The 27,459-nt window shown below is 57.9% G+C and overlaps 1 protein-coding gene across 1 annotated transcript; it reads left to right on the forward strand.

The window, feature by feature from the left end:
- The first annotated feature begins 771 nt into the window (after positions 1-771).
- KIAA0040 (KIAA0040 ortholog) lies at positions 772-26,565 on the forward strand. Its single transcript, XM_045583195.1, has 2 exons — positions 772-1,026; positions 23,406-26,565. The coding sequence occupies exon 2, from the start codon at positions 23,492-23,494 to the stop codon at positions 23,789-23,791; it is 300 nt and encodes a 99-aa protein (XP_045439151.1). The 5' UTR covers positions 772-1,026; positions 23,406-23,491; the 3' UTR covers positions 23,792-26,565.
- The last annotated feature ends 894 nt before the right edge of the window (positions 26,566-27,459 follow it).

A 27,459-nucleotide genomic window follows, 5' to 3' on the forward strand; every position in this document is an offset into this window, starting at 1 on the left:
CTCCCCCTGGACTTCCCGGAAGAGAATCTCATCCACTCTCCTTCCACTGTAGGGGGAAAAAAACATCTTTTTCCTTAATCATTCTTGGCATTTCTGCCTGGAGGGCTGGGTGTTCCCTGGCCTTTCAGCTCAGAGCCATGTGGTTTCTGTTTCTCCGTGGAAACAGCTGGCTGCACAGTCACCCACAGGCTGACCTGCCCAGGCCAGGAGACACCAGCCTGGCACAGCAGGTGGCCTGCAGACCTGGCTCAGCACCTGGGACCTGGGACCTGGCGGAAACAGCAAGAGGGCAGCATCTCATGTCCGAGTCCTGGAAGATGACGCCGAGGAGGCCCCACCAGAACAGGGCCTGGCATTCCCCCCTCCCCACAGCTCCTGTGGGCGCCGTGCCCCTTCATGCCTTCAGGGAGGGCACCAGTGTCAGAGGCGCTGCGTGCACCCCGCTGGGCGCAGCGGTGGCCACGGGGAGGGAGCGGGTCATGTCTGTCCAGAGGAGGCCGGGCCTTCACCCAGCGGCCCAGGGCCGCCTCTCCCCGCCGCCCCCGCCCTTCCCTTCCCAAGGAGTCCCCTCCATGGGGCGCAGGGCCGCTTCCCTTAGAGTTTCCCGCCCCAGGTCTCCTGCTCCCGGGAACTCCCCGGTGAGCCAGCCCCGGTCCCCGGAGGCGTGCCCGGGCGCAGGGGGCGGACTGCACGGGGCGGGGCGGGCGGGGCGGGGGCGGCGGCGGGAAGACGGAGGGTGCGGCCGGCGCGTGTGCCCAGCTCCGAGGCCCGCGGTGTGAGCGGCCGGGTGGGTCGGAGCCGGAGCCGCGCTGGTTCAGGAAGTTCAGCTGCGACCTCGGGGCCGGAGGAGCCGGAGCGAAACCTCCAACATGCGCGGCGCCGGCGGGCGGGCGGGCGGGGCGGACGGAGGGCGCTGCTGCCGGCGCAGGTAGCCTGGGCGCCGCCACCCCACATCCCACCGGCCCGGCCCGGCCCCGCGCCCCGCGGACCCAGGACGCGCCCGAGCCTCCCGTCGGGGACGGAGCGGTGAGTGTGCGGAGTTAACGCCGCGGAGGCCATCTGTTGGGAGGGATCACTTCTTATTTTAGGAGGAGACCAGTGCTCAGGGGTGGCGTCCAGGGCCGCCTGCCCCTGGCCCTTCTGGACGTCAGCTCGGCCCCTCCAGGGGGGTGTGGGATGGGGGGTTCCCCTCGGTCCGCGGTTCAGCGCCGGGGGCTGCGTGCGCCGCTGGCCGTTGCGTGGGGCGGGCGGGGCAGGGCGCCCCGGCTGCGCTGGGACGTGGGAAAGGGACGGGCGTTCCGCTGGCGACTGGAGAAGCCAGGCCTGTGACCCTCCAAAAAGTTCGCTTCCTCGCGTCCCGAGTGAGCCCAGGTGGAGCCCCAGCTCCCAGCTAAGAAAGTGGCCCCAACGAAAACCCGGCCTGGAGCCAGGGGTGGAAGGGGACCTGCCCACCTCCCTGGCTCCCCGGGCTCCCAGCTGTGGCTGGGAGCAGACTGCTTGCTACCTCACTTCTTTCCTCTCCACAAGGTCCCTCCGCCAGCCCTCACCCCACCCAGGAAGGCAGCTCGAGGGACACAATAAGCCCCGATTCCCTAGGAGTTTTGCAGAGCCCCAAGGACACTCGCTTATGTAATAAGAGAGCTAAGTGAACGGGCAGCTCTTAGCTCCTGGGAATGCCTGTCCTGCTGGCCCAGAGGGAAACCGAAGCAGCCCAGCAGGCTGCCCCTCTGTCCTGCTGAATGGGGTCAGGGAGGGAGAGTGCGCTGGACCCCCTCAGAAGCAACTTCCTCCCAGGCTGCTGCGCCAGGTTCCTAGGAACCTGAAGCTAATTTTAAGGGCCCCTCACACACCCCCCCAACTATATTTTTATTGATTTGAGAGAGGAAGGGGCAGGAAGAGATAAAAACATCAGTGGTGAGAGAGAATCATGAATCGGCTGCCTCGTGCATGCCTCCCACTGGGGATCCAGCTGGCAACCCCTGACCTGGAATCGAACTCTCACCTCCTGGTGTATAGGTGGGCGCGCAACCACTGAGCCATGCTGGCCAGGCAGGACCCCTCATTTTGAAGTCCCGTTGGCCACTGAGAGATTCTTGAGTCGTAAGACTTAAAAGTAGCATTGACCCGTCTCGTTCCTACCAATGGTTTGCAAGCACCACCTAAAGGATTCGGCCAGGCCTTGCTAAGTGGTCCATGACGCCTCCCCCGGGCCCAGGGCTGGGAAGTCTGACTGAGTCCTCCGTTCTCTCTGAAACTCTGGTCCCCATCCCCAGTGCAGACTCAGTTTTAGGAGAGGAACTCATTGCCAAACCCGTGGCCCATAGTTAGCCTGTGGAACACAGAGAGGATGACGTCTGCCCTTTTCCCCGAAGACGAAACCCGGGAGAATAACGCACTCCACAAGCTCAGTCACTGCTTTCACATCCATCCCATCCGGGCATTCACCCCACACGGACTGGGCCTACTGTGCGCCAGGCAGTCTGTCGAGACCTTGGAGTCCCGAAAGAATGAGGCCGTTTCTGCTGGTGGGGACCCACAGTCTGATCAGTATGACCGATACCAAAACAAACCGCAGTTCAGAGTAATCCACATCCCAATGGCCGTGGCCCTGGGACACCGAGCCATCCCAGGGAGGGAGTGATAAGCTCCCCAGGACTTATCTGGGGCGTCTACACTGCCAGAGAGCTGGGTGGGCAGGGTGGTGGTTGGATGTTTGGGCCAACGGAAAACTATGTGCCAAGTCAAGGGCAGGCTGGCTGGGGGAAAGGCAAGTCATGGGGAGACTACAACCAAACTAAGAACTTCCCACATGGGAAGTCGTTTGGGGTTAAGCAGGGAAAGGCTATGGTCAGATTTGTGTTTGAAGCAACAGCTAGTGACCAGATGGAAGCTGGCTTAGAGAGATGCGAGGCAGAGACGGGAAGGACTTCAACTAAGATGGTGGCAGTGGACCCTGAGGAGAGAGGGTGCCAGTGGTGTTTTTGAAAGGAGAGTCCGAGTACCTGCTGCCCAACTGAATGTGGAGGAGTGAATGGGAGCGAGGATGCTCATCGGGTTGAGCCGGGGTTGGAGAGGTGGTGCCTGTGGGGGCATCATAGGAACTACAGGAGGAGTGGGCCTGGGATGTGGACTGCGGGAGGAGAAAGCAGTTGACATGTTGGACACATTTAAGTTGGGTTAAGGAGAGGTGCCGGGGGATTCAGGTGGTGAGCAGTGCGTACTCGGGTCGGGAGCTCAGAGAGAGGGAGGCTATCCAGATGTTGTGCATAAAAGCCGTGCTGGAGGTGGCTGAGAAGCCTCTGTGAGACCATGTGGGTGCCCAGAGCCTTGAGAGATTCTTGAGTCGTAAGACTTAAAAGTAGCATTGACACCACTCACCTCCAATGACTGGCTTCCAAATGACCCTGTAGATTCCCAAGGCTTTCCCCAGGGCGATACCTGAGCTACTGGGGAGAATCCTTGGTTCACGGCACACAGGTAATTACACGCCGGCACCCAGGCATCACTGCCCAGTGTGAGAAATGAATGCTCTAGAACAGCGGTTGGCAAAACGCGGCTCACAAGCCACATGCGGCCCTTTGGCCCCTTGAGTGTGGTGGCTCTTCCACCAAATACCATGGCCTGGGCGAGTCTATTTTGAGTTTTAAGTGGCGTTAGAAGAAGTTTGAGTTAAAAAAAATTTGGCTCTCAAAAAGAAATTTCAATGGTTGTACTGTTGATATTTGGCTCTGTTGACTAATGAGTTTGCCGACCACTGCACTAGAAGATCAACTGTAAGATCTGCCAAGACCTCTCCGAGGTCCAGCAATTGCACCTGAGTGGGAGGGTCCCGCCATCATTGAAACAAGAGAACGGCTTTCTCAGGCTAATTCTAAGCCCCTATAAGATAGTCCTTTAGGTCTGGCTGCCCCTGCCCAGGTCAGGATCTTATGGAAGAAAAGAAACCTTGAACTTGGAACTAGACAGACATGGGTTCTATTCTTGCCTTGACCACTAGCCGCCCTCGAACAAGTCTCTGAATCACTCCCCTTATATTTAAAATGGGGCTGGCGGATTGCTCCTCACCAGGCCAGTGGTTAAAATTGAATCAAAATGAAAAGAAAGTACACTTACTGTGCTTCACACCTTGTAAGGCTCTAGAAAGAGGTGAGGGGCTTCACTGTCGTTGCTCCTTGTGGAGCTAGGAGATGGGACCTGGAGGCGTGGGATCTGAGCGGTATCCTGGGCCCAGACTTGCAGCTCTTTCGCTGCAAGAAATATTTTTAGGCAGCAATTGCGTCTCCTGTCCTGTCCACGGCACACGTCTGTTCTGGCTGCTGCTTTTCACTCCTTGCCCACAGTGGTCAGAGCTTTACCAGCCGTATGCGGGGTGCGCACTGCGCAAGGGCTCCTGGGGGCTCCTGGGGCTGAAAGAGGCCAGTCTTCCCCATGCTCGGCCAACGACCACCCCCGGGCGGCCCCGTCCACCCAGAGGGCCTGCTTTTCTCTGACCCTCACCAGCAGTGGCCCTGACCCTGTGCATCGGTTCCTGCCCTGGTGTGTCTGTGTCTGTGCGATTCTCCCTCTGTCCTAAGCAGGGGAGCCTGGCATATTCCAACCAAGCGAAGCTTGCAAGTTATGCCAACATCAAAACGTTCAAGTCAACAGGCTTCTGACAGGGCTGGCTGTTGATGCAGAAAAGGAAGTAACCGCACATGCAAAGTCTTCAAGTGGAAAAACACCCACCCCCTCACTTCACAGATGAGCAAACCAAGGTTCAGGAAGGCAAAGGGAGTGCCCAGGTCAACAGCTGGTGACGGGAGGGGCGGGGATCTGCGCTCGGTCTCTTCGCTCAGGAATAGAGGACACCCAGGGGCTTCTGTCTCCTGGAGCTTCTGCACCTCACACACGGGGACACACAGACACTGGAATGCCGGCTGAGGTCGAGCAGACAGACTGCCCTCAAAACCGGCCCTTTCCCCCGAAACTCCAGAGGAAACTGGGAGCAGATCTGCGAGAATCCCCGGAGACCCCTGGGTAAGAGGGGCAGCATTGGGTGTTTGGTGAAACTTTCCATGGAAACCGTACTGAGGCCGGTGGACGGGCCAGCATACCTCACACACGGACACATGGTGGGCCACTAAGTGAGAACGGCTCCAGGCACATCGCAGAGAGCTCATGAGACTCGGCACAAACACGGGAAAGAAATGGGCTCACAGCCTCTTTCCTCTCCGAGCAGCAAAAGGAAAAGCTACGCAAGTCCTCCGAAAGGCGGCCCCAGGGCCACCGAGCTCCACACGGGCTGAGCAGCCTGTCAGGGCATCCCGGGGGCCGGGGGCCAGGAGCCAGGAGCCGGCCTTTGGCAGAGGCTGGACCAGGAAGGACGAGCTCCAGAATGAACCTCACGGAAACCAAGATTCCTCTCTCAGGGCGGCTCCCAGGGCCGGGACAGCGTCCACCGAATCGCGGCCCCTGGGAGAAACCGCAGCCCCCTCGCGGCTTGGCCTCCTGGTCAGCACGAGGCTGGGTGGTGAGCCCCTGCAGACCTGCCCCTGCTTCTCCCGGGGCCGAGGCGCTATTGACTTCTGTTCTCCACCCAGGCAGTCCTCACCGCCCCCCAGAGAGGCCACGGAGGGCCACCAGCAGCTCCTTTTCGCTTGTGGGCGAATCGTGAAAACAGGCAGAAAAGCAGGAGAACTGTTATGGCAACAGGGAGCTGCCTGCGACTGCACTGTCCGCCGTGAGAAGGAAAGGGTGGCTCGCGGCTTTAAGGGGGGTGGGGAGGCAGGCACAGAGGAGGACTGAGGAGTCTGGCCACTGGGCATCATGGGAACCGACCCTCAGGCAGTGGACATGCCATGTCTTCACCTAAATGACGCGGGACCGTGGCCACCCTAACAAGAGGTGCTGCCCTCCCCACCCAGCCTGGGAGCTCCCCTGGGGACAGTGCCAGCCTCCCAGCATCCCTCCACTGCCTGTGCATGGCCGTGACCCCGAGACGCCAGCTGCCACTCGTGGGTAGTGGCCTGAAACCACCCAGGAACGGACGCTGGGGCCAGAGGGACCTGCCCCAGAGGGACCGGGAGTAAAATTCCACTGACCGTCCGCGGCCCCCGCGAGCTTTCAGTGTGCGGGCTGGGCTGTCCTAGCCGTCTGTTGAAGCTAAGAATCCGAAGCACACACGGTCCCCCACCCACCTTTCGGAGCTCGTCACCGCTGTTGATGCCGCCTTATGCCCGGACAAGGGGCAGAGCCCGGAGGAGCCAGCCCTGCAGGCACGCCCCATCCATCAAGCCCCTTCTTTGGGAGTCACTGATGGCCTCCAGCCTCCCTCTGTCACCCTGCCGTCCACGCCTGACCGGAAACACTCCCGCTGCCCAGCGTCCACAGCCTGCTTGAGCACAGCGGCCGCGGGACACCCTCCAGGACCCCGCCGCCCCATCGTGAGGCGCCACACCTGCGGCCCAGACGCCACCTGCCACCTGCTCGGAGCTCCCCTGGTTTCAGGTTAGAGTCGCAGGTCCCGCCCACGGACAGCTGGCCCAGAGCCGCCTCTGGTTCCGGAAAAGGCAAGGTGGGCTCGGGGGACTCGCCGATGCCCAACCACTGGGCTCGTCGAGCTTCGAGAGAGGACACTATGGGCCCTCTGAGGACAGAGCCGACGGCCGCTGTGTCCTCGTGGACAGACGCAGGGACTCCAGCAGCCAGGGGAAGAACACCGCAGGCCCACGCAGACGCCCTGCCTGCCCCGCCCTGTCTGCACAGGGGAAGGGACCCCGTCACAGAGCATGTGCCACACGGGGAAGGTCCCAGCTCCTTCCTGACTGACATTTTCCAGGAATAAGTGATTGGTGGTTTTTAAAAAAATTATTCCTTCAATAGGAACATTTAAACCCCTGAGGTGTGCAGTCATTCAACATTTGCTTTTGGAGTGAATGAATAAATTCACACCAAGAAAAAACACACCCAACTATGACATTTTCTATTTCTTAAGCAATTAATAATGGAAACTGGATCATTCTTTTCCACTTAACCGCTCTAGGTTTCAAGCAACTTTGCATTATATCTTTCCACATTATTTTTACCTGGAAGAAATTCACATCACATAAAATTAGCCATTAGCCAATCCAGTGGCATTTAGTACAGTCACGATGTTGTGTAACCACCACCTTGATTTTCATCACCCCAAAATAAACCCCTGTTCCCACTCAGCAGGTACCCCTATTGCTCCCCTACCCAGTTCCTGGCAGCCACCAGTCTGCTTGCTGTCTCTGTGGAGTTATCTCTTCTGTTACTCTTTGTAAGTGGAACCATCCAACGTATGACCTTTAGTGTCTGGCTTCTTCACTTGGCACAGTGTTTTCAAGGTTCACCCATGGTCTAGCTTGGTGCTTTTTCGTGACTGAGTAATAGCCCATTGCCTGTCTATGGCACCATTTGTTTACCTGTTCCTCTGCTGATTGATTTTGAGGCTGTTTCCACCTTTTGACTATTGCGAATATGGGTGAACAAGGATTTATTTCTGAGTACTTACTTCCCGTTGCTTTGGGCACATACCTAGTGTAATTGGAGTGAAATTGCTGGATCACTTGGCAATTTTTAGTTTAACTTTTTGAGGAACTGCCAGGCTATTTTCCCTTCCCTCACTTTCTTATCAACATACTTGTCAATTCCCTTTCCTTTCTAGAAGATAATATGCATGTTATGTGGCGCACTTTTCTATGCGTAGTCCCATATATTTGTTGCCTTTGATCTTACACATTCATGTTGTCCTAGAGATAGTTATTTGGATGCTTAACAAAGAAAATACTAACTCGGTAGGAAGCAACAGCTAACAACAGCAACATCCATGGAGCATTGTATGTGTGTGTGCCAGGCACTGAAGTAGCCACTTCACCTCCTTCCTCTCATTTAGCCCTCGTGACAGCTCAGCTACTGTCCCTGTGTTGCAGATGAGGAAACTGAGGACTCTACCAGGAGCTAAGTGTTCTTCCCCCGGCTCCGGCATTATTTTATTTGTAACCTTTGTGACCCCCGGTAAGAGCGGACTCCCCCAGGTGTCCTCTGGTGCCCCCGCTCCGTTGAGTTCCCAGTGCACAGAATCTGGTCCGTAGTAGCTGCTCCTTAAACACGGGCTCATAAACCTGTGCTTGTGCAGATGGCACTCCCAGCCCCTGTCAACTGGCACGTGACCTCAATGCCTGGTGCCTCAATCTCAACTCACAGACTTTCTCAAAACAGACGTGGCCCAGGGATCAGGGAAAGGAGATGGTCAGACAGCCAGTGAATGGGGCGGGGGGATGAGGGGGGACTTTGATCCAGGCCTTGACCCAGGCTGTGGGTGGGAACGCAGGGAGCGTGTGCTAAGAAGCTGGAAAGCTGTAGAAGAAACAAAACCCATTCATGGTCACATCAGCCTCACGGGCTTCCAATTTGCAACCTGTGACAGAGGCTTGCCCCTCTTGGGAGAATAATCTCGTGTGTTTTCCAGCAACCTGTGCTCAGTGTTAGCAGTTTTGCTGCATGGGTAGCTAACTGAGTAGGCGCAGGAGCGGGGTGGCGGCTAGGAGATGGTAGGGGGAGAGAAAGAGAAAGAACTAGAGCCAACTAGAACCAGCTTGGTTGCCTTTGTGACCCCAGATTTGAAATCAGGATTATCACCAAAACTAAGAACATACAGAGGGATCAAATGTGCTTCAAGTCGGAGGAGGAGAAGGCTGACTATTCCCTTTCCACTCGAGGTTTCTTACGTAATTGCTTTCTTGGCCAAACATGCAAAACATCCCATCAGGACCTCAAGCCCAGCACGCCATCGGCCACCCAGCTCTGTCCCGGGGCCCTGGGAAGGGGGCACAGCGGGGAGAACGTGTCCCAGCAGCCCTTCTCCCGGGCCACCGAGGAGGAGTCCTCCGGCCTGCGGCCAGGCAGCTCAGGAGTCCATGGACCAGAACCAGTGGCTGGAGGGAATTGAGGAAGTGTCGATATGGAAACCTCCAGATCTGGCGCCCCTGATCGGCTCTTCGGAGACAGCTCTGCTTTCTTGAGTGACCTGGAACACGTCATCCCCTCCGCCTGCACCCAGTCATCCAGCTCAGGCCACACCCCGAGCCCGGCCCAGGCCTGGGCGGAGTGGCAGCTGCCTCCTTGCTGCTCCCACCACCATGCGTCCGCTTTCCCTCGGGATGCTTCACTCGTCCTGCTTTCTCCTCCGTTCCCTGTGCTCTGCCGAGGCCCAGGGCAGTGGTTGGGTGGGATTGGGAGGCACTGGGGGTTCCAGATAAGAAGCCTGTGTGGGGCCCCAAACCAGGGAGAACCGCAGCTCCCAGGGAGCCTGAGAAACGAAGGCCTGTGGCCGCAGAGGTGATGGGCCCCGGGTGCTCCGTCTCCTGTCGCTCTTTGGGACTTGGGGCAGTGAGAGAGCATCCACGGGGACACCGGAGGCCGAGTCCCGCCTGCCGCGGGCAGCTGCTGTTGTAAACCAACACTGAACACTGCTTTTCAGCTCCTCCGGCTGAGAAACGGCGAGAAACCCCGCTCCTGCCCACAGTCCTGCACCCGGCAGAAGTGTTTGCAGAGCCTTTGAAAAATTAAGATGAGTTACGAGCGCAGGGCCCCTGACGGACCCTCCCCACTCACAAATGAACCAGCCAGGCCACCCGGTGTCCGCCGGGCCTGGGAAGCCATTACTTCGGAGTTTTAATCTCCCTCCCCCCCTCCCAAGGGAGCAGGAGATAAATAGCCGTTTCTCTCTGATTGCTTTGGTGATATTTCATTTCAGTTCCTAATCAGATTTTGCCCGAGGGAGAAAGTGAGCTATTAATAGAAGGGTTTTTTTAAATTGTAATATTGGTGATTAACCCTGCACTGTCCCCAGCTCTGGCCAAGGCGTCCTTTGGTTGACCAGAGAGATCAGGTCTGAAACACTGGCCCTACTGTGTCCTCTGCTCCCCAACTTCCGGGGCCTCCCTGGGGCCCATCACAGCACAGTGAGTGTCTCTCACCGGCCTTCCTGAACCACTCAAACCCCGCTCTTCCTCGGAGGGTTTCTGCCCTGCCACCCAGGCCCACACTCTGCTCTTGGAGGCCCTTCCTGCCCACTGCACCCCAACTTCCCTCTCCCTCCCAGTGTCCAGCCCTCCGGGTGATGACACTCACACAGGGTCCAGCACAACCTCCATCTCCTCCACGCCCCTCCCCCCAAACCCAACATTGACCTCCTTCCTCCTGGTGCCTGCACTTGGGATTTTCTGATGTTCACTTTAGCCTCTCATTGCTGTGGTTATTTTTGGAAATGAAAAGGGCATCTTCACTTTGTAAAGGGCTCAGGATGCTCTCATATTGCTTTCACAGCCTTCCTATCTTAGAGATGAGGAGCATGGCTGGGGCTCGGGGACTCACCCTGGCCCCTGGCCGGAGTGCTCTGAGCTTCATTAAGAAACACTCCTTGGAAGGAGCCGGCTTCCCCACCTCCTTGTCCTCCCTCTGCACCACGTTGGTCACACAGATTTGTAACCAGCACTTCTTGGAATAACCCAGGTGCAACTTCAGGAAAAGTGATTCAAATGGCACATTCCATTGCTGAAGATAATGGTGATTTGTACTAGTAGCTTCTTCGTATACAAAGACTGTGCTTGCAGCATGAGTTTTATATGTGCAGAGAAGGACTCGCACCCACTGTACACAAACTCCCCCACTGCGGTCATGGAGTTAATCACAAGCAGCAATGGGCCCAAGGCCTGGGGCAGAAGGTGGAATGTGCTTCTCAGAACTGGCTCAGCAGGGGGACGTGCTCCGTGCTCGGCCAGCTCTGGGGAATCCTGGGCCACCAGACGGCCAGGTGAAAGCCACCAGGTGGGGGTGGGGTGCCCATCCCTCTGCCCATCTGGACTCACATGGGAGCCAACTTCCCAAGATCTTCAGGCCACTTGCCACCCGCAGAACTGAGGTGTGTCTTTGCCACGCCCCCAGGACTCCCGTTATGACTCCAAATAGCAGCCCAGTCCCACCCCCTGAGGGCGCACTCGCAGGCCGGAGCTTTCAGGGTCCATGCTGGATTCCTTTGAAGTTGGTGCATGTGACCCGACCTTCAAACCACAGCCCTGCCCCAGGGTCCTTCAATCCAGGCCACACTGTGATCACTTTCCCCATTTGGGGATGGAGAAACTGAGGCCCAAGGCAGCTGAACGCCTTTCCCAAGGACACATGGGAGCTCAGAGGAGAATTTGAGCCGGCCTCGGAGACCCCAGTCTCTGAACCTCCCCTCTCCTGGTCATCAGACCACCTTCCAGCTGGGCACCCAGCTCCTGTGGCCTGCAGGAGCCTGAACACACAGCCAGAGAGTCAGAGGCAGAGCAGGGCCCGCAGGCTCTCCCAGAGGGGACCAGCCTGCCCTCCTCAGGCCCCAAAGGACACCTGTCCCTGCTGCGACGGCCGAGCCGACGCCCACCCCAGGACCTCCCCTGCCTCTGACCTGAGGCAGGGCCACACGTTCAGACCGGTTGCTCTGTCAAACTGTCCCCACCCATGTTGCAGTTCTTCAAGCCCTGATACTTGGAGGGTTAGTCTGATAAAAAAAAAAAAAAAATGTATTCTGTGCTGCCAGTGGGAGATAAAGCTTAGAGGCTGGCTCCAGCCTGCAGCAGCCCAGCCATGGAGCCATGAGGCCGCTCTGCTGTGCGATCAGACAAGGTCTTCCTTTCCCTGCCTCATTCCCCCACTTCCGGAAAGTCTTCACAAAGCGTGGGGTCTCCAGGCAAGGATGAAGAGAGATTTTTTTTTTTTTTTTTTGGCGGGGGGGAGTGAGGGATTGAGGCCGAAGTGAGTGTGTGTGCTGTGTACTAGTATGCATGTGTGTACACATTAGCGTCTGTGGAGCACCCCCCCTCCCCCTGCAGTTTCTTCTATCCATTCTCCCCAATGGCTTATTTGCACACGTTACAGGTAGAGAGGAAGACGTCTGGGGACGAGAGCAGGCAGATGGAGGGGATTAGGGATGGGGTGAAGGCAGTGACCATTCTAGAATTCTCTGTGCAGGAGCTGGGCAGGACAGTTAGACGAGAAAACGCCATCTATGCCAGGGCTGCTGGCCAGAGCGTGTGCTCTGCATTCACAGTCACTCATCACCCGTGCAAACCCTGCATGGACAGGAGGGTGCAGATGGAGCAGACAGGAAGTGATGGTGGTCTCCAGCCACACCAGCTCCTCTGCACAGCCCCTTCTGGGGGTTTGGGGGGAAATATGGGGGGAGGCAGCTGGCTCAGAGGGTCTGGGCACCCCACATTGTGCATCTGTGCCTCGCTGAGCCACGCTGGACCAGGACAGCTCTGCCCGCTCCCGCTATGGCCTGGCCTTTACATTTTGAGCCTTAATATTGCAGCAAGGCAGCTCTGGGCTTTTAATTGTCCTGAACTTCTGTTAACATTCCACGGAGGGAGGAAATGGGAAGGAAAATAAGCCGGTCTCTGCATTGCTGTTGAGTTGCATAATTGTATATTCTCGCCACCCCATTAGTTTTCGAGTATTCCAGCCTACCCCCCTCTCCCTGGCCACCGCCGAGAGAAATGAATCGGCCGTTCGGTCACTGCTGCAGAGTTTGCAGAACTCTGAGTCCCCTTCTGCAATATTAAGGGGAATTATGCAACTTCGAATTGAAGGCCTGTCTTTTATTGCCACCTGAGAGGGAGACCCGGCTTCACACAAGCGCCTGGTTGTCTTCTTGCTTTTTCAAAAAACACTCTTTCCCTCCAAGAGGATGTGACGCGGGAAGACTTGGCCCTCCGTTGCCTGCCGAGCCTCCCTCCGCACTTATTTGTGGAGCAGAGAAGGCCCCGCCCTCCCGCCCACTTCACTCAGAGGTGACCTCAGAGCCTCGGCTCACCGTCTCCAAAAATAAACCCACCTAGGCACCCACCACACCCACAGACCCTGGCTCCATGCTCTCAGCCAAGCAGCCTGCGAAGTAAAAAATGAGAGCTGTGTGACCAAGGTGTTCCATCATCACTGTAACCATGGCTACGGGCTTTATTAGCCAAACACCAGGATGTGGTCAGATGAGATAGACGCAGACGGCCAAGGCAAGTGTGAGCAGTGTCACGGCGTGTGCCCACAAATTCTCCAAATTGGAAACAGAGCCAATAATGATGCCCATTCATAAAGGACCAGGGGGAACGGGAGGGGCGGGAGGGGTCAGGGGGGTGGCGGGCTGTGCCCCTGAGACCCGCCCAGGGTTCTCACTTGAGCTTTAATTCAGCTTTTTACTATCATCCTCTCCCAGGCCACGGCCATGCATTTCGACGGTAGTTTTCCCTTCCCGGAGTCCTTTTCACACACAGTCTGTGTGGTCTTCACAACAATCTCGAGAAATATCCGGGCGGGCGAATAGATCCCTAGCTCAGATGAGGGAAAGGCTCAGAAAGCTGGACCGACCTGCCCAAGGTCAGGCACTTGGAGGAAACTGAACGGAGACTCAAACGGGGTTCTCTGCTCCCAGCTGACTGCTCCTCCCACTGCGCCCCTCTCTGCCCTTTTGTCCTGTCCTGGGCGTTCTGATAGCTACTCGTTCCTCTCCAAACGTCCCTCCTCCTCACCCTTTGTCCCATCAGCCGAGACAAAGACCAGCGTCAGGTATCCAGCTGGAGGTGGCAGCGGGGAGTGAGGCCGCCTTTACCTTTTCCTGTTTCTGTGTGACAAGCCCCCTGGGGGGCTGTCCCCTCCACAGATGACAGCGCCCAGAATAGGCGGTGTGGTCCCTACTCCAGCGGGAGCGGACAGGCCAGGGAACACAAGCTTGGGACCAGGTATCTGACAGGACCGGGTGAAGCAGGCGGGGGACAGGGTGTGCGACGGGAGGAACATAGGCCCTTCGAAAGCTCCAGCCGACCTCGGCCGTGTGGGAGGATCGCGTGGCCAAATTCCAGGACTAGCTAAAGGTTGAGGATTTCATATGAAATCAGAAGAGGAAAAAAAAACTAAAACAAAGGTGCCCATGAGGTGGCTATAATCCCTAATGCCCACTGTCAGGGTGATATTATTCTGACCTTCTCACATGTTTGGTCCTATGAAAATGTAAGCTGCCTGAAGGCTCCGAGGTGTCTTAATTAATCCAGAGTATAGGATCTTGGGGTTCAGATGGGGACTATAGTCAAACCTCTTCTGAACTTTAGCAGCCCGGTAGCCTTGGCAAAGCACTTAGTCTCTGGTAGCCTCGGTTTTCCCATCTGTGTAATGGGACCACAAAGGCCCCCCCCCCCCTCCTGAGTTGCTGAATGAGTCTGGCCTGGATTACACACCCCGAGTTGCGCTCTTAGTAAGAACGCAGCAAATGGCAGCCGTTTGGCTCAACAGATCACCCTCTGTCCCTGGGGAAGGCAATAAGACCTTTTGCCAGCCCTCTGCTGAGGCTGCGCCTCCTGAGGTATCTGTGTCAGCAGAGGCCGCCAGAGGAAAACAAGCGCGCATTCTCGCCGAAGCGGGAGGAGAAAGGTGATAGCGATGGGCAAACAAGGTGCCCCTCAGAAACTGGTCCTGAGGGGCTGGAGGGCAGGAGGGCAGGAGCGGGCGGCAGGGCTGTGGGTGAATGGAAAGAGCGAGAAGGCGGAGCGATGGCCAGTTGTCTGCCCTGATTCCTGGGGAGGTGGCTGGCTCCCTCTTCACACCAGCTCAGTGAGAACCGATCGAACCCTGGTCACAATGAAGTAATTTCTCAAATGGAGAGAGTAGTGTAATAACCAAGATAGTAGTATGTCATTCTCAAGGCAATTGTAAGGCACCCACTGTGTGAGGTGTACTTAAGCTGCATGCTTCCCACACATGGCTTATTTTATTCTTCCCAATAAGGCATTCATTCCCTCATTCATCTACCCTAGGGGTGTCGAACTCAATCAGAGAAGGGGCCAAAATCTAAAATCCAGCCTAAATTGCGGGCCGAATGGTTTACTGAACAGTCATAAACTGTCATTGTGATGGAAACGCAGCGGAGTGCAGTGATGACAGCGCGGTGCAGGCCACATTGCAAGGCCTGGCGGGACGGATTTGGCCCGCGGGCCTTGTGTTTGACACATGTGATCTACCCACTCATTCATTTACCCATTCATTCATTCACCCATCTATCCATTCAACAAATATCTATTACCAACCTACCAGACCCTGTGCTAGGTATTGAGGCTAAGATGATGCAGCACACTGGGTGGCTCAGTTGGTTGGAACATCACCCCGTACACAAATAGGTTGCAGGTTCGATTCCTAGTCATGGCACATACTAGTTTGTGGGTTTGATACCTGTTTGGGGTGCATACTGAGGCAACCAGTTGATATTCTCTCTCTCTCTCTCTCTCTCTCTCTCTCTCTCTCTCTCTCTCTCTCTCTCTCTCTCTCTTTCTCCCCCTCTCATTTTCTCTCCCTTCCTCTCTCAAATCAATAAAGATATCCTTGTGTAAGGATTCAAAGAACTGATGCAGCGCAGTGGGTGGGACACTAACCCCCGGAGAAATGTGCTGATATCTATTTACCGGAGAGAAAACTTGAGAAAGTGCTGAAGCGAATGCTGCCCAGACTGCACACTCCATTAGGGGAGGAGACCACATTCTTACCATAAGTTTTCTCTTCGGGAGAAGAAACACCAGAAAATGTCCTTGATCATCTCAGGGATGGAAATATGAGGAAGTTGTTGCCTTGCTAATGGGCTGGAGCGGGAACTGTATCCGACTAAAGTTAGCGTAGTTGGGATTCTCAGAGACTCGGACGGGACTTCTAGTGTCAAATCCTAAGGGTGCCTGGAAAAGACTATTCGCATGGACCCTGCGGAGACCATGTAATTAGCGATGAGAAGAGAGAAGAGGAGGAGAAAAGGCATGGAGATAAAGTGGCTGGAGCCCCTAGGCCTTCCCCAACCGGAAGTCAGAGAGAAGCCCAGGTGAAAACCGTAAACTCTTTCCAGAGTTCTTAAATTGCTCTCTATTTCCCTGGTGTCATCTCTGAGTAGAGAGAGGGTGTCTTTTACCTCCCCTGCACTTCCTAGCACAATTTAATTAATCCTTGATTGATTGAAAGACTGACTCATTTGAACCTGGAGTGAAATGAATGGAGCATTTTCATTTTCCTTTCTGCTGAACCTGAAACAGCGCAGAGTAATTAGGACAGGATCCCTTGCTATCAGAAAGTCCCCGCTACAATGAGCCCTTTGTGGCCGAGGGAAAGGAAGGTAGGCAATTATTTGGGCACTGATAAAGGCGCCCCCCCACACACACACACTCCCTGCTGCCTCAGCGATATGGCATCTTCTTGATCATTATTTCCTCCTGAAAAGAGTTACTGGCTGGAGGGCCTGGCTGGCCTGTGGGCTAAGTGGTGAGTGACTGTCACCAGTGTCTAGTCAGAGACGTGGCTGGTGGTCGCTGTCCTATGGCCTTCGCTGCCCCTGCTCCCTCCCCGGTGACCGGGGTTGACTGATGAATGTTTTTTCCAGATCTCTTTTCTTGGAGGCCCTTTCACTGGCGTGACCTCATTCATTCGTTCAGGCCCTGGGCATCCAAACAGAATGAGCCAGGCCAGCGCCCTGTCCTCACTGCACTCCCGTTTGGGCACAGGAAGGCAGTCAGCGATGTGTAGTGATGAGACACGACACGTGAGCAACACGTGAGGAGAAGTTCCTGCCACGGGCAGCAGGACGGGCCTGGCGCGTTGACTGGGGGTGGGGCTTGATGGGGTAACAGCTGAGCTCACATTTCAGCAGAAATGCATTTGAACTGAGCCCCGAATGTGAGGAGTGGTCACACCCGCCAAGATCTGAGAGCTAGTGCCCCAGGGACAGACAAGGTTCTGGGCGGGCAGGCCTGAAGGAGGTGTGTCCAGGTGCGGGAGGTGAGAGGGGTGGATGAGGATGGAGAAGGAGGCAGGGCCAGGTGATGGAGGCATTTGGGGGTACAGAAGGGAGTTCGGGTTTCACTCTATAGGCGTTGGGAAGCCAGGGGGATGGGAGTGAGTGGAGGTGCAGGGTGTGGGGAGTGACGTGATCTGACTCATGGGTAGAGGGTGGGGGGACAGGGATGCAGGCTTTAGAGGGACCTGGGGAACCAGTGCCTCGTTGGGAAGGTGTTGCAGTCATTGGATGAGAGACAGTGGTGGCCTGGCCATGGACGGAGAGCTGGGCGGATTTGGGAGGCATGGATTTTGGAGGTGGAGCCGCAGGGTCCAGCGGGGTGGGGGTGGGGGGGAGAGGGGGAGAGATGTGGAGTGGGGGAGAAGGGGTGTTGTCGCTAGTTCCCTGGGGCTGCCCTGACAGTGCCACATGCTGGGGACTTCAACAACAGAAATACGAACTCCGGATGTTGGTAGGCAGGTTCCTAGTGAAGCCCGGGGCCCCTCTCCCTGTAAGGGCCCCCTTGTCAGTGCCTCTTCCCACTGCCTCCCTCTGTGCACGCCCGGCTGTGCCCAAACCCCCTCTCAGAGGGCACCCTCCCTCAGCACATCACATGACATCTGACCTCTTCCCTCAGTGCGCCTGCAGGAACGCCGTGGCCACATCAGGCCCCGTGGTGAGGCCTGTGCAACGGGGCACAGTTTGACCCATGATGGGAGGGAGGGGGACCAAGGACACGCAGTCAGTCTGCGGCTTAGTCCGAGCCCTGAAAGAAGTCATTCCCTCAGCACACAGTGATCAGGCCCAGAGCGAGCTGTCAAGTCCCACAGCGAGTGGATTGCTGCGAGTCAGCAGCACAAGCATGAGGGAAGGGAGCCCACAGGGATGTGTGTGTGCATTCACAGAGACAGAGGCCACTGGGGTGGGCTGGGGGTGGAGAGGATGAGGCCCAACTCTGCCGGACGTGAGCTCCCCGGAGAGAGGGCAAGAAAGAGACTGTCGCTCCGGACGCTGCTCTGAGCGACGTCCATGTTTTAATGCTGAAGCGGTCTCTCTGGAAATGGATGGGTGAGTTAGAAAGCATCTCCTTACTACAGAGACAGCGCCTTCGCTTTAAGGAGGCCCACAGACCCAAAGCCACGACCGGAACCAGCACTGCCTCCTCCCTGTTTGGCCTCACTAACTTGTCACAACAACCGGTTACCACCTCACGGATGAGCACATGGAGCCCCACCCAGAGTGAGGAGCAGAGTCAGGGCTCGAACCCGGGAAATGCGGGCCCAGCACGGCACCGGGAGCACCTGGCTGAGCCCTGTTGGATGGAAGCGGCGCCCCGGGGAGTTGCTGGTCATCGCCTCTCTGCTGCAGCCATGACCAGCGCGCAGGCTCACTGCCGAGCACAGGCCCCCTCCCTCTCCGGCTGCACCAAGAAGGTTCCCTTCTCACTCAGCCCCTCCTGACTGCGGTCAGCAGGGGGCGCCGTGCCCCACAGTTATCCAGGGCCCGATCCTCCCCGGGTCTGTGCCTGTCACCAGCCCGGAGCGAGCGGAGCGAGAACACGGGAACCGTCCCGTGGCCAGAGCTCCCTCACGGCCCCGCAGCGGCGCAGGGGGCCAGGGAAGCAGTCCGCTGTGCCCCGGGAGAGGCTCGTCTTTAAGAACTTTTGTGGGAAGACCTGGCAGGAGGAGCAGGGGTCGGAAAACAGCTATTCTCGCCGGACTCCACCAACCGCCATCGTGTGTCCGGCCAGTCACAGCCCCTCTGGCCTCTGCTCCTCCTCAGCGGGCAGGGACCCCGCCACCGACTCACCTGCACAATGTCCACACGACGGAGCGTCACTTCATCCTAATGGTCACGGTGTTCCAGTGAGTCCGCACCAGGAGCTTGTGCTTTTGTTCAAAATCAACCATAACGATCACACTGACTCCGAGGGAACTACCACCTATTTCCCCCGCACACTCTCGTCTGGCACACACCGCGTGCGCATACTCTGGGGACAGCAGTTAAGCGAACTGGGGAGGATACAGGCATCTGTGTCATCACGCCCAGGCCTGGGTCAGTTATAAACCTGATCATCGACACGCAGGTCACTTGCTGGGGTGCGACCATTTCTGTACAAAGTGGCACCTTCCATTGGTCAGAGGGCCCCTGAGCACAACAGGAGAGCCAGGCGAGAACCACCGAGAACACATACTCAGCAGCAGCGTTAACCACGGGCGGAGGTTCCCCTCGGCCCAGCGATGGCGTGTGAGACGCCACCGTCACCACCGGGGTCTTGCCAGGACTGCATGGCGGTTTGGGCGCTGGGGCCCCGTGTGGGCAGGCAGGTGGAGACACCTGGGCTGGCTAAGATGTCGTCAACCCCAAGGACAGACGGTGGGGAGACGAGCACAGGCTGTTGGATGCGATTCCCAACCGAGAGAAAATGAATGCACCAGCTCGACGGCTGAGCCAGGCCGGGGCTGGAAGACGCCAGCAGAGCACAGCCAGGGACACGGCCTCACGTCCCTCCCCCCACACCCTCCAGAGAACACCCACGTGGGGCCTCGACAGCCCTGCACCCCGCCTTTCCTGGCCCAGTGCCATCTCCTCCGTCTCCCCCTGAGGGCAGTGTTCTTCACAAACACAGAGGATCAGTCCCCTCCCTCCTCGCTTCCTCTGACAGCCACAGCCACAGCCACAGCCACAGCCACAGCCACAGCCACACGGCGCAGAGGCCCCTGGGGGGCGCCTACCTGCGGGCCGGACACCCCACTCGGCGCCGCTGCCGCTGGGCTCAGCCAGAGTCCTTTCCGGAGAAGCCAGAGGTCCGATTGTTTGTCTGGAAAAAAGCACAGTAAACGCATCGTCACCCTGTGTTTCCAGACATTTGGGGGCTAAACGTCTGGAAACACAGGGCGACAATCCCCACAATCGCAACCGAACAACCAGGTTGGTGGGCACCGCTTTGGTGGAGAGGGGAACCGGCTCCGCGGCAGCGACACCAGGAGGCACCAGAGGACGGCTCCCCGGAGAGCACCTCGGAGGCCCAAAGCGCGGCTCCTTCTGCACAACTGTCCGTGGAGCGCTGACTTAGCGCACCACCACGGACAACTCTGATCGGCTCGGGAATGCTAGTCATTCCAGCCTCATAAACACTAATCAGACTCTGCAGACCAGCGAGCCCAGCGAGTGCCGGGGCCTAGAGAAGACTTCTCAGAGTGAAAGGTATAAAGAACGCCTTTTAGTCACATTTCCCCCGACCGGGTTCCCAGACGTTAATGACTGCTCTCTGGCTGTGTGGAGCCGACACAAATCAGTACCTTTAGGGATCCAGACGGGAATTATTGACTTCGCTTTAAGCCTGAAGAGAATTCTATTTATTCAAAGGCTATTTCAGGTGCCATGGGATGGATGCGTTTGAGACAAAGGGGCAGGAGGGCCTGGGACATTGGAATAAACTCATAATTCAAATACATGCTTCCAGTTTAGCCAGCTAGGCAGCCCGAGTTGGAATTTGCTGATTCTGTTTGACCTGTATGGCATGATCCCTCTGTGATCCGATCGTACGAGGCTCTGTGATAGCAGACACCACCATCTTTGTCCCTCACTGCGAATCCCCAACACCTGACGCCACGTGGGGCATACCCTGGGTGCTCACTGACTGACTGTCAAATGCACAGAGAGCTCTCTGAGAGCATTTCCCAGGGCTTTTCAGATCCCGTCATCCTCTCCTGAAGGGCAGCTCTGATCACAACACCTGCCTCCCGTTACAAAGCCCCCAAAGTAACACGCACCCTAAGGCCCTGGGGACCCTGGCCACAACCCACAGCCTCCTCTCTGCCCACTGGCGCACCCAGAGGCCCCTGCGCCCCGCCCAGTTCTACGTTTCCCCACCCAGAATCTGAGCATCTTCTCACCCAGGCTTCTCCGTCAGGAGCCTGCCCACCCACAAGGGCCTCCCCAACTGGATCCACCTTCCTGAAAACTGTCCACACACGTGGAGGCGGCATCTACTCTGAACCACAGAAACGCAGTGGGGAGAGCGAGTGGTCGCAGGAAAGCTTTCCTGGAAGATGAAAGCAGAGAAAAGCACCCTGGGTCTTCCCACCACAGAGCAGAAAGCTACTGGCCCATCCAAGGCTGAGGTCACGGCCGGGTCAGGGCCAGGGAGGTGGTGAGGGGTGTGAGGAGCAAGGCAGCGGGTGGCCAGGGAGGTTTTCCTGTCAAGACCCTGGGGCTTGGGGCCTGTGGGCAGACCCGGGGCGGCATTCCCAGGCCCCCGAGGGACTGTGCCGTCTCAGAACACTTCCCTTTGTTGCCTGTGGAGTTTGTCTGGGCAGCCGTGTGCTTTCTGTAACCCTTCTCTTGGGCAGGGCCTGGTTTCTGTTGTAAGTCTCTCAAACATTTGTAAAGTATCTAACAACAGGAAGTCACTCTCTTTGCCTTTGTGGACGACGGACCAATATAAACGTTTACGTCAGTCTGGGGAGTAGCCAAGTAGCGTAAGATTCTGAACATCCCAGGCTACTTGCCAAAAGCGGGTTAAGACAAAGGACGAGGAGGCAGAGCACCAGGGAAGGGCTCGCCCTGGGGCATCAGGAGCAAACTTCCCAGAACCAGCCAGGCCAGCACCGCCCCTCACGCCTGTGGACCCACCCATGCTCTGGTCCCGGGCTGGAGGCCTGCGGAATGGCCGTGCCCACTGGGTGGGATAGCAGTGAAGACTAGACTGAATGCCCAGCAGGTGTAAAGTGGCACATGCCAACTTACAGTCTCACTTCCTCCCATGGACCAATGGCACAGTGCCGGGAGCCAGCTTATACGGCTGCATGAGACGTACCAGGAGGGCGTGGGTCCACCGGCCAGCACACCGGGACTGAGGTCATGTGGGCTTCCAAGGACACGGGAGCCCTGGGTACATGGGACACGTATAGAGCGTGTGACCCAAGGACACAGACCCCGAGGACAGCCCAGGGCACCATCGTGACACACTGTGGCCCAGGTGCCCACAGGGCCCTGCTCCCGAGCACAGACAATGAAACAATGATTCTGGGCCACGTCTCCCTGCGCTGCCCCCATTGACAATGCACCTTCCTGTTGTTCACTTAGAAGCTACAATTCACATAAAGGCGATTAAAGTATCAGAGGAAAAGCAAGCACTATGTAACCACCACCACCACCACCTCCTCCTCCTCCACTTCGTCCTCCTCCTCCTCTTCCTCCTCGTCCCCTTCCTCCTCCTCCCTCCCCCCCTACCGGCGGCCTTGGGCGAGCGCTGGGCCCCCTGTCCAGGGGTCTGGGTGTTTGTCACAACTGTGGGTCCTCAGACACGTCACCTCCCACTCCAGGCCCCTGTTGTGTTTGTCTGGGCAGCCCTGTGCTTTCTGTAAACCTTCTCTTGGGCAGGGTCTGGTTTTTGCTGTAGCATTTGTAGGTTCTTCGAATGAATGAAGAACCTTAACGATGTAGGTTCTTCGCCGTTAAGTGAGAGAGCTGACTGGGTCTTGAGCCTGAAAGCCAATGGCTTTGATTTTGGGTCCCATCGCCTCTCGGCCTCCAGGCTAAGAGCAAATGTGACCTTTGGTCCTGGGTAGTGTCTTGCACCAAGAAGCCTCTTGTATTTCCTTGAATCATGCCTATCCTCCAATCTTGCTTGGACACGGGACTCAGGGATTCTGGAACTGAAGGAGCCTCGAAGACCTTACCCCTGACAGCTGAAGGCCAAGATGCATGGGTAGAGGGGGAGGTGCCGGAGGAAGAGGGGGCCCCCAGACAACCAACCAGAAAGGCCCGCTGTGAGCGGAGCTCCGGGCAGGAGTAGGGAGGCATCCAGGGGCCCCACCCCTGTTCCAGGTACCGTCACTGTCAAGACCCCTTTCCCGCTGTAAAGAGGGGGCCGGCTGGGAAGATGTGGGCATACTCGGCAGAAGGCCAGGAGCAGACAGGGCGATGAGGGAGAAGAACCAGCAGGTGGGACCCAACATGGCGAGTGCCGTCAGACACGGGAGTGGGATGCGCGGACAGGGCTGGGGGCTCGGAGCAGGGCTGGGGGCTCGGAGCAGGGAGAGGGGGCAGGAAGAAGGCTGAAGCGAGGCTGATGGGGACCCAGGACCTCGCAGCCTGGGGATGCCCAGGTCCCCTCGGACAGGCAGCAGGACATCAGCATTGCCTCCCGCGCCTCCGCTTTCGTGTGCGCTGGGAGCGGCGCTGTGCTGGCGGGAGGTCCCAGTGTACGCTGCGGGCGGAGGCGACTGGGAGCAGCTCTCGGGCCGGGAGCCGGCCCTCAGGGTGCTGAACGCGCACGATCCCTTTGTCTGAAAATCGCTGCGCATCCACCGCGTGCCAGGCGGACAGCCTATCGATTGTCACACCCTGCGCCCATAGCAGCGTGCGTGCACGGCGAGAATGAGCACCTGCCTATTGACTAACTGCGTGCATCCGTCTTGTTTATTGGGCCTCAATAGGATTCCAGTGAACCCTGGAAATGTGCAGCTCCTCCCCTTTCCTGAGCCCAGGATCCATGGTGTCGTTAAGAACAGTAGAGCATTTCACTGCGCGTTCCCTGAGCGATCTGCTTCTCTCTCTCCAGGTGCCCTCCGTGCATGCCCAGACCCTCGGCCCGAGGGGGAATAGGTCCCAAGCGGGAGCCCAGGACGTGGTGGCGAGCCAAGCGCCATGGAGAAGCTCAGCTCCTTCTTCCGTGACATCTGGGACACCATCCTGACCAAGCACCGGGAGGGCCTCTTCAACAGCGTCTGCCTGGGCGTGCTGCTGGCGCTGCCGCTGCTGGTGCTCCTCGCCCTGGTCTTCGTCTGCTGCCACTGCTGCTGGAGCCGGCCGGGCGCGGGCCGGCAGCCGGAGCGCGGCCCGGGGAAGAAGAGGAGGAGGAGGAGGAGGAAGGGCGAGGAAGACCTGTGGATCTCCGCGCAGCCCAAGCTCCTGCAGCTGGAGAAGAGGCCGTCGCTGCCGGTCTAGCCGGGCGGGCAGCAGAGGGCCCGCCTTCCAAGGACTCACGGGGCCTGGAGATCACACACGTGTCCACAGAGGAGCTTCTCAGCCAAAGAGCCACCTCAGACTGAGGGTCCCAGAGGGCACCCCCAGGGAGCACGGGGACAATGCGTGGGCACTGGCTGAGCAGCTGTGTGTCCAATAGCAACACTCTTGACTCCAGATGCAGACGTGCCGTCCGCCTGCTTCCGGCACAGTCCTTACCCAAAAGCACAAGGAACACGTATCCGTGACCATCCGGGCTCACCGTGCACATCACACACACACACAGCACGTATCCACTCTTGCAAGAACATCTCGCAGGAGGGCCTGGCCAGGTTCAGGCGCGTGTGCACAATTGCATGGCCGGGCCGGGTTATGAATTCCATCCCCATTCCCGATGCTCCTCAGGTGCGCTTTCCCGCTCCGATTCCTGGCAAACCCTTTTGCTGGAAAGGCTCATCTTTGGGCTTTTCAGCACCCGGTACAGTGCCTTTCGCTGTGTATCAATGCGGACCCTCCAGTTCCCGTGCTCCTGACCCCGCTCCGAGGGGGGCAAGTTCAAAGTGCAATGGATCCGAATTCATCGGAAGCTAAGGTCTCGCAAGGTCCTCACTTCCCCTGGTCGGTGGTGAATGTGGTCCGAGGCCCCTGGCTGAGACGCACCACACAGAGCCCGTGAGGAAAGCTCCTCCTCCGCACAGGATGCAGCGCTGGCCGGGCTCCCGGAGAGCGATGGGCGCCAGGTAACGAGGCTGCTCCGCCCACTCCACCGGGTGCGCCGTGTCCTGTGCAGCGCGGAGGTGGGAGGAGATGCCCCCTGAGCTGGGCATCCCCGGAGCCAGAGGCTCTCGGCGGGAAGGAAGGAAGCCATCGCCGGCCCAGCCTCGCGGAAGGCACACGGGAAGCAGCGGGCGGCGAGCTGCAGGCGGGAGGTGGGAGATTCGGACGGAAGTGAGAGGATGAAGCTAGAGAGAGGTTTATTCATATTTACCTTGAGGCTCAGGCAAGTGCCTTGCGCACAGTGGGTACTCATAACCGTCCCTGACGCTGCTGGGTCTGTGATGGCGGCAGGTGAGCTGTGATACCTCGCCAGTCCCCCCCGGTGGCCTTCTGGGCTGCGAGGGTGGGGGTGGGTGCTGAGTTCTGCAGAGCCAGGCGGAGGGCTGGCACGTGGGCCCCGAGGTCGGTGAGGACGTGGAGACCAGGTCCACGGAGAGCTGAGGGCTGTCTCCCCACCAGGCTGAGGCTGGGGGCCGAGGTAGTCCGCTTGTCTGATGAGCTGGCTAGTATTTGGATTGGATCGCGACCATATTGCAATGGTGGGTAATTCCTGGGAGCGGGCTGTGCTGCCAAATTCATTTGCAGCCCTCAGAGGCTGTTCCAAATGGTGTGCAATTGCCATTTCATTAACAATATAGCTAAACTAAGGTACTTACGGTAGCAGAAATGAAACCCTGTGAGACTGCGCTAAGGGGAAAATGTGCTCCATCTACTACCCCCAGGTGTTCTCCAGGCCTGTGCAGAGCGGACGCTGGGAGGTACCTGCCGACCAGGTCTCACAGTGACCCAGGACGCGGAGTTCAGTAGCGTACACTGTCATCCCTTCCCCCTGCGAGGCCCCAAGTCTCCCAGGCACTCAGGCCCTGACTCCTAAAGCCCCGTGAGCAGAGAAGCTACACCCTGATTCCCTGCCCCCGTGTCACAGGGAGAGTTTGTCACAGGGAGAGCATGTCACAGGGCAGCTGAGTATCCTGGGACATCACAGGACAGCTAGTTATCTTCCTCCCCCCTCCCCCCAATCTACTGCTGCCCAGGACGAGGCCCTTCCCGTCTGCACTCTCAGTCCCAAATGGATGAGTTGGGCAGACGTGGGGGCTGGTGGCTGAGGCTGGTGTTAGATATGATCCAAGAAAGATCACCAGGAACATGGTTGCCGTGGCAACTGGCTGCTCATTTGAATTAAGAGAGCAGTGTGTCACCTCCACGACAGGCCTCCCTCTCCGGGTGCAGGCCCTGCTGTCTCCTAACCTACCGCACCTGCCCCAGCTCCACCACGAAGCACCAGCATGCACACCTCAGCTGCTCCCATGGCCTCGGACCCAGGACACCCGAGCCCTGAGCGAGACCCCTCATTTCCCCACCCAGCCTCCCCGGGGCCTCCCTGGGGTCCCGAGAACAGTGCCCGGGCAGGGGAGGCCTCACATGCCTGTTGAGTAAAGGGGCGTGAACGGAGCCCAAGCACCATTTCCCTCTCCCTTCTCCCTTCTCCTCCCTTCTCCCTTGTTTTCTTCTCCATCCCCTCTTGTCCTGGCTCCATCCCTTCCTTCATCTCCATCTTCACTCCTTTCCTTCCCAGCCTCTGTCCCAGACCTGCCTCTGGTGACGAGGATGCCTCAGAGGGGAGCCTGCCTGGCCCAGCTGGGGGGGTTAAGCTAATGAAGGACAAGAGGGTAGGAGGGAAGGGGCTTCCTCAGGCACAGGCCTGGAAGCCCCTAGGACGTGTACTCAGCTCCAGCCAGCCCAGCCCGTCAGAGCAGGCCCTCCCCTCCTGCTGCTGCTGCTGCTGCTGCTGCTGCTCCCCGGATTCGCACTCCGGTTATTGGGGGGAGGGGAGGGTATGGAGAAAGGGTAGTCACCCTTTCAAGAAGGATATAAGTGGCCCAGATTGTACGGTATTCGTCAGTATTTTTTTTGTTCTGAAAAAATTCAAACACATCAACAGAAAAACTGATTTAAATAAAATACTTTAAAAAATAAAAGCCCCGCCTGGCCTCCTTCCTTGCTGGAGCCAGACGGTTCCTTTCCTGACATTCGATAGGACCTCGCCCAGACGTCACTCACTCAATGACGGATGGAATGACGGATACAGGGACTCCCTCGGGCACTGTCCCTCCCCCCTCAGCCCTGCCCTGGCAGAGCCCTAGGTCCCGGCCTGCAGCCTGCAGAGCAGCTGCCTGGGGGTCCAGGCGTCAGAGGCACCTGGGCAGCACCTAGGGAGAGCTCCCTACAGGAGTCTGGGCAATCTCTTCCTCAAGGAAAAAGGGAAAACAGCACAAACCACATAACAGACTCATGAGTCCACTCGGGTCCTGGGAAGGGGAGAAATTAAAATCCTTAGAGAGACACGTATATGCACATAAAAATATCTCTCCGGGTTGGCCATAGCTTGGCCTCCTCTGAAATGCAGTGGCTTGGGTGCTCCTGACCCCTCCCTGGTGGTGCCAAGCTGGTCATCACACTGGCTGGCACAGGGCTGTGCACCAGGGCCAGGAACGACGGCTTGTCCCTCATCTACGCTGCCCGCCAGTGCGTCATCCCCATCCAGCTCTCAGTGACGCGAAGGCAGTGAAGGTGCAGGCGCCGAGGCACACCAGCCAGGCTCCCATCACTCAGCAGCCACGTGTTGCCAGTGGCTACCACCCTGGAGAGCAGGGTCCAGAAGCTCGTGGGGGTCGGGGTCAACATCCTGGCCATCAGCAAGGGCTGAGGAAGGAAGGCCCTTGCCTGTGTGCTCCCCCCCCCCGGAAGGGGAATGTCTGGAGTTCTGGTGGGTTCCTGCCCATCCCACAGGTTCTGAGACTTCCCTAGTTCTCCCTCCCACACCCTCCCAGCTGCCGACACCGAGGGGAGGCCATCAGCTCCACCTGCCCAGC

Source organism: Pipistrellus kuhlii, unplaced genomic scaffold, assembly GCF_014108245.1.
Source record: "Pipistrellus kuhlii isolate mPipKuh1 unplaced genomic scaffold, mPipKuh1.p scaffold_m20_p_18, whole genome shotgun sequence".
NCBI classification, from domain to species: Eukaryota; Metazoa; Chordata; class Mammalia; order Chiroptera; family Vespertilionidae; genus Pipistrellus; species Pipistrellus kuhlii.